The 12,347-nt window shown below is 38.3% G+C and overlaps 2 protein-coding genes across 2 annotated transcripts; both read left to right on the top strand.

Annotated features, from left to right (window-relative positions):
• LOC121239672 lies at positions 1-1,846 on the top strand. The gene is made up of 4 exons (XM_041136947.1): positions 1-699; positions 1,019-1,276; positions 1,427-1,530; positions 1,573-1,846. The coding sequence occupies exons 2-4, from the start codon at positions 1,040-1,042 to the stop codon at positions 1,673-1,675; spliced, it is 444 nt and encodes a 147-aa protein (XP_040992881.1). The 5' UTR covers positions 1-699; positions 1,019-1,039; the 3' UTR covers positions 1,676-1,846.
• An 8,517-nt stretch (positions 1,847-10,363) lies between these two features.
• On the top strand, positions 10,364-12,347 carry LOC121239671. Its single transcript, XM_041136946.1, has 4 exons — positions 10,364-11,179; positions 11,501-11,758; positions 11,909-12,012; positions 12,130-12,347. Exons 2-4 carry the CDS (start codon positions 11,522-11,524, stop codon positions 12,230-12,232), a joined length of 444 nt encoding a protein of 147 aa, XP_040992880.1. The 5' UTR covers positions 10,364-11,179; positions 11,501-11,521; the 3' UTR covers positions 12,233-12,347.

A 12,347-nucleotide genomic window follows, 5' to 3' on the forward strand; every position in this document is an offset into this window, starting at 1 on the left:
AACCCTATAACCACAGAGCCAAACAAATGTACGGAGCAAACCTAGAATCACACGGAAAAAAGGAGGTATCCAAAGAAAAATTTGAAGAACATTAATGGGTTTGTCCATACATTACCTGTTTCTCGCCGCAGATTTGGTAGGTTTTTTTTCTTCATCATGGTGTGGAGTCCTCTCGTCGCGGATCTGGAACAAAGAATCGGAGGATGAGCCGATGGGAAAATCACGGGGATGAGCCGATGAGGATTAAGGGAGGGGGGAGATGAAGCACGGTGCGTTGGGTTTCTGGAGATGAAGCACGGTGCGTTGGGTTTCTGGAGATGAAGCACGGGTTTAAAAGAGCTGCAGATTTCGAGGGGGAAATCACAATGCATGTGAGGGGAATGAGAGAATCACAGAGAAGAAGAAGAAGAAGAAGAAGACGACTTAGAGAATTTGGGGTTTTCGAAATCGTCAGGGGATTTTTTGCGATTCACGGAGAAGAAGAAGAAGAAGAAGATTCAGGGCTTTGTGAGGAAAGTTGAGGGATTTACAGTGAAGAAGTTGGATTAGAGAAGTGAGGGGATTGAGGGTTGAAACCCAGAAGCAGTTTGGGTTTTCCGTCGAAGCACACCTCCGAATTCGAGACCGACTGAGGGCTTCGGGGAGTGTGGCTGGGGCAAGGAACCGGTTCGTTGAACCCGGTCCGGTCTGCCATGTCAGGTGTGCAATGGCTGATGATAAACAGTGGGTGAACTACAGATTTTTTTTTCTAATGATAATCCATTATGAATCCTCTTCAATCTCCAACTCCAAATCCTGCTCACAAACTACGTATATATGATATATCTTCAATTTATAATAATAATATTTCAAATAGGTATTGGGGATAATTGACTCTCAATCTTTGATAAGTTTTATCATTATCTAATTGTTTTCAAATTTCCCTCCATAAACTGACTCTATATATACATATCATGCACTCCAATTTATACAAAGAAAGTTCAACTGCAAGGAACTGAGATTATTATTCTTACTTTAGAGCGAGAAAGAGATCATACATATGGCTGCAAGGTACAATGTCGATCCCCCAATTCCCGCTGCAGAATACTACAGTGGGTTGATGCAAGCATATCTGGATCAACTCCAAGTCGACCTGCGTCGTCAGCTTCAACAACAACGACACCAATCAACAGAAGACGAGCCAAACCAGGCGGAGAAAGGACCTGTCCAACAAATCAGTACCACTATTAGTACTGATGATTCTGCATCATCCACCTTCAGTGATGATGAGGAGGCCGTGAGTATATAAAATCTTGAGAATATTCTTAATAGCTTGCTTTGATGACATGATTTTTGATTTGTAGTGTAGCCGTGAATTTATTTTATGGTACTTTTATTAAGTAGTTTTTACTAACACATGCATGCACGCTCTCTGCTTTTGGTGAAGTTCTTGAAGGAGCATGACGATGAGGCAGATTATTCATCAGGAGATTATTCAGAAGGAGATTCTTCAGAGGGAGATTATTCAGAAGGAGATTCTTCAGAAGGAGATTATTCAGATGGAGATTCTTCAGAAGGAGATTCTTCAGAAGGAGATTATTCAGATGGATATCCCTTCACTAGCCTGGTGGTCTCGGTCCTGGCAGAGTTAGGAATTTATCTTAGTGACGACGAATTAGATGAATTAGATGACTAATTAATCTAAGTAAAATTATAGATTAATTAGTTATAATAAATAGATTAATGATATTTTTTTTTTCTCTCATTCAATGAAAAAATTTCATTGCCATTGTCATTCATGTATGTACGTTTAATTGACTTCTTGTAACGAGAAGGATTCTTGCATATATGCACTTTATAATGAAAATGAATGATTGGAGGTTTTGCTTCTTTTTATCACATCGATCGCCTGTAGCTTGTATTGATTATTTTGTTCCTCTTACAACTTTTTGCACTTTTATTAGATTGACTATTTGTTTCGGAGCACTAACCTCTTGTCTCAAAATTTTTTATAAATTTTTTTTTAAATATTGCTCAAATATAAATATTTTTTTATTTAAAATCTTCAATTTTTTTTCTAATCATTATAATTTTTTCAAATTTTAACAAAGTATAAAAAAGAAATGCAATTACTTTATCAAATTTTAAAATAAAAATAATATTAAAAAATTATCTTTATTTTATAATATTTTTATTCAATTTTTTCTTATCCATTTTTTACAACTTAATAAAATATCTTAATTCAAATCATTTTACTATTATTCAAATAAATTATCATCTCATTTCATTTTCTAAACTTCTCCTTAAAATGGGAATCATGTTTCCTCAACAAATAAGAAAGTATATCGAAAACTGAAATTTTGAAGCACTAAAAAGATAATCCGAAGGAAGGAAATAAGGTAGATTAATGATGTGTGTTAATATACTTGATGTATTGAAGGTGCAAATCAGGACAAAATTCCACCAGTCATGAGAAATATAAATTGCGTATTTTTTTGAATTTGTGTGGGCAGTTGAAATGAGGGCCAAAAATGTTCAAAGAGTAGTACCAGTCAATGATAAATCTCCTGCAATACTCATCGCGATCGGATGCTATTTCCACCACGAAAAAATATATTCATCATCATCTTATAATATAGTATTAAGTGATAATTTATAAGTAAAATATAATAAATAAATTTTAATTATCTAATGTCATATAATATAAAGATGAAAAAATAATGAGAATTATAATAATAAGTAGCAATTACTCTTCCACCACATTTTATCATCTCAACCGATTATTTTGCAGTCAGAAAACTGCCACAAAAGCCGACTTTTGTTGTATTGATAAATTTTTAAAGCGTTGGTCCCGGGTTTTGAAACTTTTTCCCCAGTGGTTAGGACGAAAACAAATGGTAGGTGACTTTTGATATAGGAAACTCGATCAGTTTTGGTAGTCCAGTACATAGTTTCTCTCCTTTTTCTACGCAATGGAGATTATATATGAGCGTTGGTAGAGGTAAAAAAGAAGAAAAATATTACTTTATTTACTTAATTTATTTCTTCATTTTAATAGTTCATAAATTTTTTTACTTAATAGTTAAGCAAGTAATTATTAATATATTAATGTTTATTTAAAAACAATGTTTTAAAATAATAAAAAAATATGAATAAAAAATAAAAAATTAATTTTAATCTAGCGATACCTTCCAGTGATGCTACTCAAGTGGCAGAGTATCACCACTCATAAAAGAATTAACAACTAAAAGGATTGCTAGTTTAAATTCTTTTTCTCCATTCCCCTCACACCTCAATCCCCCTTATGCCTCCCCCATCTCTTCCCTGTCGCAAACTCGCATCATTATTCCAAGCAAATATCCTCTATTATGACGATTTTTTCCATGCCGCAAAACAATTCATTGTGAATATCAACAATTTTTATGTCGCTATTAGATTTCACCGCAAATTATACTAAATGGTCATCATGAACACTGTCTTTACTTATCACAGTAGCATACGACTGACATCTCTCGCGCGGTCTCTCTTTCTCTCATGTTCTTTCTATTTTTGATCCTTTGCATTTTCCTTCCGTTTTCTCAATAATCAAACAGAGAACAATCATTATTTTTCTTTCATTTTCTCAACAACCAAATAGTGAACAAATTGTGATTTTATTTTCTCAAAAACCAAACAGAGAGTAGCCATTATTTTCCTTCCATTTCCTCAACAATCAAATAGAGAGATGTACTCGAGAATATCGACTTGACGGGACTGGGGTGTAGGGGAACTGGCGAACGACTCTATTTGGGGGGGCCTCTGGGAAAGGGAAGTGGGGGGAGGGGTATGGGGCACAGGAGGAAGTGAGAGAAAAAGAGAAAATAAAAGGAAAGTGGAGGCGAGGTACTGGTGCATAGGAAGGAAGTGAGATAAAAGAATTTTAAAAAAAATAAAAAGAAAGAAAAGGAAAGAGGGGGAGGGGTAGGGAAGTGGGAAAAAAAATAGAAATAAGAGTGAGATAGGGTAATCAAATACCTTCATCTCACAATATTGTTGTGAAATATGTCATGAAACTGTATTGTATGTGTATCAATACTCATCTATTTATGTCTCTAATACTTTCCATTATATAATGATAAACAATTATGGGATACAATACAAATAAATACTTAGATATTATATATTAAACTTCATGAAGTCCATGATCCTGCACTTGGATATGCACTCTAGGTTCCGATATACTTAATTTCACGAGTTCAAGTCACGGAAAGGACGACCTATAAGGTGGATTAAAATATCTTGGTATTATGTATAGACATAATTTACCGACCTCCTATACAACGCGAGAGTCATGACAGTGCCACTTCCTCCCAAGTTCAGGATCCCCCAGATGGAAATGTACAACAAGTCCGAAGACTCGTTGGAGCACCTGGAGACATTCAAATCCCACATGACCCTACATGGTTTCTCAGGAGAAATCGTCTGCCGAGCCATCCCACTAACATTGAGAGGGGCCACCCAAAGCTAGTTTGGGTCACTATCATCAAGAACAATAGATAGCTTCGAGGAGCTCACCCGCCTCTTCATGACGCAATTCCTGGCAAGTCATAAAAGGAGACACCCAACAACTTACCTCCTAACTATCAAACAACGAGATGGTGAAAATCTGAAATCATATCTCTCACCATTCAATTGGAAGCGTATGACCACCGATGACCAAGACAGGATGATCACATTGGCGGCCCTTATGGGGAGAATTTGGCCTCTTAATCCGCTCATGACAGAAATAGTACGAAAGACTCCTACTACGCTAAGGGAGTTCATGGACCGAGTAGATGAGTTCATCAAGGCTGAAGATACACTCGAGGTTGTGACTGCCCCACGATGGTCCAAGGTGGATCAAGTGGATATGAAGGCATCAGGCCAACGAGGAGGTCGTGGCCACAGAGGGGGAAAGAGGGGAGCGCTAGATACGAAGAGAAGAGGAGAAGCCAGCTCGGCCCCAAAGGGGAAGCCGTGCTCACATAAGATGAGGAATAGAGTAAGGGAGGAAGACTGAATACCACATGAATAATTGACATAGCACTCGAGGCTATTATGCTATGAAAAGAATAAGGGAGGAAGACCAGCATAATTAGACAAGCCGGTCGGAGGACCACTTGGATCAACGCGGAGGGAGGCGCACGAGTCCCCAGTGGGGTGTGAGTTCGAGAAGGCTGGGAGCAAGGGGTGAAATGCAGAGGAGCCCCCCGTGTGGAGAACAGACCACTCGGAGAGATCAACACAATCAACGGAAGGTATGCTGGAGGCGGAGCCACTTTATCTGCCTTGAAGGCACATGCCAAAAGGCACGCTACAAGGAAGTGTTCGCCGCTAAAAGAGTTGCAAATTGGCCCTTGCGGCGCACTAGAGGCCCCACGATAATCTTCAACGAGAGGGATGAAGAAGGCATCCTCCACCTGCATGACGACGAATTGGTAGTAACGATGTAAATGGCAAACTTTAAAACCCAAAGGATCCTAGTCGACAACGGCAGTTAGGCCGACATCCTGTTCTGGGAAGCCTTTGTCAAGATGGGAATCCGTTAGGACCGACTACGTCCTACTCCAATGCCACTCAAGGGCTTCATGGGAGACATCGTTCAACCAATGGGAGCCATCACTCTTTCAGTACCAGAAAGGAAGGCTCCTAGGACTGCGGCCACCATGATCGACTTCTTAGTCGTCAAAGCTCCATCCTTGTTCAATGCCATGCTGGAGCGCCCCACCCTAAACAGCTTGAGGGTAGTGATGTCCACTTACCATCTCAAAATGAAGTTTCCCACCGACTCAAGTGTGGGTGAAGTCTGCGGCAAGTAGGTTTTGGCCTGGAAATGCTACGACCGAGAGCTGAGGCACGAGATCAAAGTAGTCAAAATAGTCGAAACAACAAAAGAAGCACCCAAGCTGGGTTCACCCCCATCCCTGACTGAATGGGATGAAGAAATCCTTGATAAACAGGCCCTTTGACAAATAGAACCCAACCAATCCTTGGAGCTGGTTACAGTTGATCAGTAGAGACCAGAATGAAAGGTCCAAGTTGGGACTAAGCTGGACCCGAGAATGAGAACGACACTGATCATAACATTTAATTTTTATGCAATGGAATATTTCTTTTATCAATCATTTACTGGAAGACATATTAGTTTGGTAAATATAAATGAACCTTCCTAAGAAAAAGGGCCAAATAGATGTTTTGGTATTCATGAATTCAATTTTTGGAAATTTTCTGAGATATCGTTTTCCTTCATTTCTTTAGGTATATATATATATATATATATATATATATATATATATATATATATGCAGTTCCTCTTCTGACCAGTGTCTCCTATAAAATGGTCTTACCGGAGATTAATAGGAAGCTGCCACGCAAGCCTTCCTCCATTCTCACTTTGGGGACGCATACCAGGGATCATCTTCCATTTTCTCCTTCCCGCTCGACTCTCTCTCTCATGCAGGTCAATCTCTCACAGAAATGACTAGAGTGAATTCGCTTGAAGCTCTCTCTCTCTCTCTCTCTCTCTCCTTCGATCTCTCATGGGAACCCGCACTGCCATTATCTTGATCTTCCTTATCTCCTTTGCTAGATTGAGTGCTTGGGGTTTGCGAACCTAAAGAGGGAGAATTTTTCAAAGCGTTCTGTTGCTGAAGCTTCCTTATGGTTTCAAGGGGTACAACATAGAAATTCTTGTCGGGCATTAGAGTTGTCTCAGGTTTGACAATTGCCCATGGCTGCTAGAAAACATGTGGATGGGCGACGCAACATCTTGGGTTCCGATGCATGACCTCTAATGCAAGGACGGGCCTATCATGGAGCTCAACATGGCCACTAGGATGAACAATTTTAACTAGCATGTTCTGCGTGCTGCTAGTGCATAGCCAGATGCTTGAAATGGCCATCGATTCTTTTGTTTGATGCATTGATGTTATCGATCCTCTCGACAGGGTAACCTGAAATTATTATATCTGTAACTCAGTTAGCCAAACATCTAACATCAAATTTTCGTGTCGTGTTCCAGTTTCAAAGTGGGGATCAACATTTTGTATTACCATTTATGTATGCAAATAAAGAGAGAGTGAGAAAGCAGAGAGAGAGGGAGGCTTGAGAGATAGAGAGAGAGGGAGGGTTTTCGCCTTTCGGGATCAAGAGACAGAGTGAGAGAGCAAATAGAGGGGGATCAAGAGAGAGAGAGAGAGAGAGAGAGAGTGTTTTGGCTTCAGAGAGGGAGGGAGGGGTTTCTTCTGTTTGCGTAAAGAGTGAGAGAGCAAAGAGAGAGGGAGTGTTTTCGCTTCAGAGAAGGAGTGAGGGGTTTCGTCTGCTGCACAACTCTAGTGTTCCTTTATGTACCGCACACGTGGCAAGTTTTCATTGGCTTCCGATATATAAGAGTTATAGGAGACACCTGCGGGAAGGTTTTCTCATATATATATATATATATATTCATTTCTTGGATTGCGAAGTTCTGGACTTCAAAAAAACTTTAGATAGATTCTTTATAACAAAATTAGATAGATTCCTTATAACATAAATGTTGAGGTGTAGTATTCTTGCATTTCTGATTTGCATTTGAGCTGGTCCTTCTATAAGAATCTCCATGGTTCTAATCTAAGGCAAAGGAAATCACTGCCTTAACAATCTAGTTTCATACATTTCTGGTGCTAATAATTTATTCATCTAGTATTTTCCATTTAAATTTAATGCTACTGCCAGTTTTGGCTGATACGATGCATTGTAGGGACTACACTACTAGAGCTATTATTGCTACAAGGGCCATAACAGAGGAAACACTTCTTACTTATCATTATTTCCACTGTAGCATTTCACTTACAATCTGCATCTAAATGTCTTGTTTCTCAATTACAGAGATCCCCTATGGTGGACATATTGATAAGGCACGAGTTCATGCCAAATCACATATTATGGTGGTAAGGAGCTGATGGAAAAGATTATGATTTCGGTTCCCACCTCTGAGCACATTATTTTAGAGCACCTTATCAAGCATTGGAGCTTTTGGCACGACATTTGGTGCGGGGATTCTCCTCTTAAGATCGTCTTTCCAAATCTTTTCAGTATTGCTAAAGATTACATAACTTTTAGAGGACCGGCTTTGATTTCTTCATTTACAAAATCTTTACAAAATTTAGAGCTGAAGAGGGCCAGACGAGGACATATAATGTTTTGTTATATCATCAGATTTTATAGATTAGATGATGCAATGAACAGAGTGTATACTTCATGAACCATTAGTTGTGATAATTCTCAAAGTTACGGGAAAATAAATTATGAATGCCCACTTTTGGGAAGTTTTTATCTTCTAGAGATTAGAGCATTACCTGGATGATGACTAGGTTGATAGAATAAAATGCAATCTTTTCATTTTTCAATTTTGATTCTTGATGGCCAAAGTTAATGGTGGCACATTAATAAATCTCTCTTAGTCCATTTCATCATTGAAGTAAAGCATTCGAGACTATCATGACTAACATGGAAACATAGGAGGTTAAGGGGTAAAGTTTTGCTTCCCTTGAACCCATATTCTAGTTCTCCACCGCCTGCTTTTCCATGGAAAGTGTATTCTCGATTCTTATATGACATAATTGCAAAGTTCTAAGGAAGCAAAACTCTTATACATTCTCGATTCTATATGACAGCATAACAAAGTTCAAGAAGCAAAAGTTCTAGTTGCGTTTCTTTTTGATGCTTGTCATAATGAGGCATTGCTTTGAGATGAGAAGTTGAAAAATAATAAACATCTTCGTATGTGTTCAGGAATTAAGAATAAAGTAAAGAACAAAAAAAGTAAGATTTATCCAAAGGAAAAATCTGCTTTGTCGTGTGAGCACTGAAGAAAACACAATTGATTTACAAATGACAACTCCCAAATTGCAGTCAATGCCCTCTCCTTGCACCCTTAAGATAGTCTGCCCTAATTCATATAAACACTAATGTTTGTTTGGCAATGATGCACAACTCATTCCTGAAAGGTTTGAATATATGTGGCTACATTTATAACAAACTAATGATGCATGAATTCACAAAATGAGTTTGGATACATCTGTGATTAATTTCATAAGAAACAGGAAGTCTAAGATAGCATAAGAAAATAATAATAAGAATGATGATCATGATACAAAAAATAAAAGGCCCAAGACACTCCTGGGAGCATGCCTTGCAGGACAAAATCTATGCAATGACAGTCAAGCTTCTTGGTTGAAAAATCTCTATGAGGGGAAGTGGGAAAGCTATCTAGATTCTTGGAGAGATACACCTACTAGACACTGGGGTGCCTTCGATCATAATTAAAGAGTTCCAAAACAACAAAGTTGTATATTAAGACAAGACTATTGAAATTGCTGATACCTGAAACAATTACTTCTTGTATCTAGAGATCACCTTTTTTTTATGGGAAATCTAGAGATAGATTACATTATGAAGGCATAAAGTATCCCCCTAAAAAAAAGGAAAAGATTAATTGCCAAACTATTCTAAGAAGTGTCTTCTAGATATTACAATAAATATAATAGCAGTCATCTCAAGGTAATGCAGGAGACTCATTTGGTTCCAGTCAAAAGATCAGTTTTTTTTTTTTAGATATTTCAACTTTCAAGATTTATTAATCAGTGTACCATCACAAAAATACGCACAAATAAATCATCTATATCTATTTCATAAAAATTATAGGATGCATATTTAAAGATATCAAATTGACTGTTACATCAAAGCCAACATGTACAGTAAAAAATAATATATTGTCTTTTTTCAATAATATATAGTCACAGAAATCAAATGAAGAATCAAAGAAAAGGCATATGACGAAATTTATAAAACGATTGCAATTTTATGGAATAAAAATACAAACCAAAAAATACGTCAACATAATGTCAAGAAGCTACTAATAATTCTCTTCTGCTGGTTGTTGTACGCAGGTTGGGCAAAAAAGACCGATGAAGATGCATGCAACTACAAGAGGAATTCCAGTGCAGATGACCTATTTGATGAAAAGCCTTAGCCACATCATTTGTATTGATAGGGATTCTGCTTCGAGGGAGAATCAACCTCCTTACAAAAGAAAACAACTACAGATTCTATTTAACCCAAAGTTCCAGATTGTTCTCTCAACGTTCTCTCTGCTGTCCCTTATACCCACCCGGTACAATACTGACAGCATCTCTCATGACAGAAAGGAGAAATAAAGATAAAATAACAATGAAAAGCAGCAGTACTAAAATGACAGACCAAAACAAAATGCACAGCTTCAACTAAAATAACACCAGCATTTTTATTCCTCTCAGCTTCAAACGGCAACGTATCTCTTTGACTCGCACAACGTCGTCTCTTCAACGGCAACCCACTACGACGCTTTGATCCTCACACTTCAGCTCTCTACTTCCGCGAGTCCACTTCAGTTTATCTTCACATTTTAGATCAAGGTTTTCCCTTTCCGTCGCCAGCACCATGACACATGCCTCCTCAATGTAAGATTTCACCCAGATTTGAAGAACATTAAACCCTAGAACCACAGAGCCAAACAAATGTACGGTGCAAACCTAGAATCACACGGAAAAAAGGAGGTATCCAAAGTAAAATTTGAAGAACATTAATGGGTTTGTCGATACATTACCTGTTTCTCGCCGCAGATTTGGTGGGTTTTTTTTCTTCATCATGGTGTGGAGTCCTCTCGTCGCGGATCTGGAACAAAGGATCAGAGGATGAGCCGATGGGAAAATCACGGGGATGAGCCGATGAGGATTAAGGGAGGGGGGAGATGAAGCACGGTGCGTTGGGTTTCTGGAGATGAAGCACGGGTTTAAAAGAGCTGCAGATTTCGAGGGGGAAATCACAATGCATGTGAGGGGAATGAGAGAATCACAGAGAAGAAGAAGAAGAAGAAGAAGACGACTTAGAGAATTTGGGGTTTTCGAAATCGTCAGGGGATTTTTTGCGATTCACGGAGAAGAAGAAGAAGAAGAAGAAGATTCAGGGCTTTGTGAGGAAAGTTGAGGGATTTACAGTGAAGAAGTTGGATTAGAGAAGTGAGGGGATTGAGGGTTGAAACCCAGAAGCAGTTTGGGTTTTCCGTCGAAGCACACCTCCGAATTCGAGACCGACTGAGGGCTTCGGGGAGTGTGGCTGGGGCAAGGAACCGGTTCGTTGAACCCGGTCCGGTCTGCCATGTCAGGTGTGCAATGGCTGATGATAAACAGTGGGTGAACTACAGATTTTTTTTTTTCTAATGATAATCCATTATGAATCCTCTTCAATCTCCAACTCCAAATCCTGCTCACAAACTACGTATATATGATATATCTTCAATTTATAATAATAATATTCCAAATAGGTATTGGGGATAATTGACTCTCAATCTTTGATAAGTTTTATCATTATCTAATTGTTTTCAAATTTCCCTCCACAAACTGACTCTATATATACATATCATGCACTCCAATTTATACAAAGAAAGTTCAACTGCAAGGAACTGAGATTATTATTCTTACTTTAGAGCGAGAAAGAGATCATACATATGGCTGCAAGGTACAATGTCGATCCCCCAATTCCCGCTGCAGAATACTACAGTGGGTTGATGCAAGCATATCTGGATCAACTCCAAGTCGACCTGCGTCGTCAGCTTCAACAACAACGACACCAATCAACAGAAGACGAGCCAAACCAGGCGGAGAAAGGACCTGTCCAACAAATCAGTACCACTATTACTACTGATGATTCTGCATCATCCACCTTCAGTGATGATGAGGAGGCCGTGAGTATATAAAATCTTGAGAATATTCTTAATAGCTTGCTTTGATGACATGATTTTTGATTTGTAGTGTAGCCGTGAATTTATTTTATGGTACTTTTATTAAGTAGTTTTTACTAACACATGCATGCACGCTCTCTGCTTTTGGTGAAGTTCTTGAAGGAGCATGACGATGAGGCAGATTATTCATCAGGAGATTATTCAGAAGGAGATTCTTCAGAGGGAGATTATTCAGAAGGAGATTCTTCAGAAGGAGATTATTCAGATGGAGATTCTTCAGAAGGAGATTATTCAGATGGAGATTCTTCAGAAGGAGATTCTTCAGAAGGAGATTATTCACATGGAGATTCTTCAGAAGGAGATTCTTCAGAAGGAGATTATTCAGATGGATATCCCTTCACTAGCCTGGTGGTCTCGGTCCTGGCAGAGTTAGGAATTTATCTTAGTGACGACGAATTAGATGAATTAGATGACTAATTAATCTAAGTAAAATTATAGATTAATTAGTTATAATAAATAGATTAATGATATTTTTTTTTCTCTCATTCAATGAAAAAATTTCATTGCCATTGTCATTCATGTATGTACGTTT

The sequence above is a fragment of the Juglans microcarpa x Juglans regia genome, chromosome 7D, assembly GCF_004785595.1.
Source record: "Juglans microcarpa x Juglans regia isolate MS1-56 chromosome 7D, Jm3101_v1.0, whole genome shotgun sequence".
Classification (NCBI taxonomy): Eukaryota; Viridiplantae; Streptophyta; class Magnoliopsida; order Fagales; family Juglandaceae; genus Juglans; species Juglans microcarpa x Juglans regia.

Coding starts and splice junctions, on each gene's coding strand:
- LOC121239672 (XM_041136947.1), top strand. CDS start 1,040: ATGGCTGCAAGGTACAATGTCGATCCCCCAATTCCCGCTGCAGAATAC. Junction 1,277..1,426: donor TCAGTGATGATGAGGAGGCC/GTGAGTATATAA, acceptor CTTTTGGTGAAG/TTCTTGAAGGAGCATGACGA. Junction 1,531..1,572: donor GGAGATTCTTCAGAAGGAGA/TTATTCAGATGG, acceptor TTCTTCAGAAGG/AGATTATTCAGATGGATATC.
- LOC121239671 (XM_041136946.1), top strand. CDS start 11,522: ATGGCTGCAAGGTACAATGTCGATCCCCCAATTCCCGCTGCAGAATAC. Junction 11,759..11,908: donor TCAGTGATGATGAGGAGGCC/GTGAGTATATAA, acceptor CTTTTGGTGAAG/TTCTTGAAGGAGCATGACGA. Junction 12,013..12,129: donor GGAGATTCTTCAGAAGGAGA/TTATTCAGATGG, acceptor TTCTTCAGAAGG/AGATTATTCAGATGGATATC.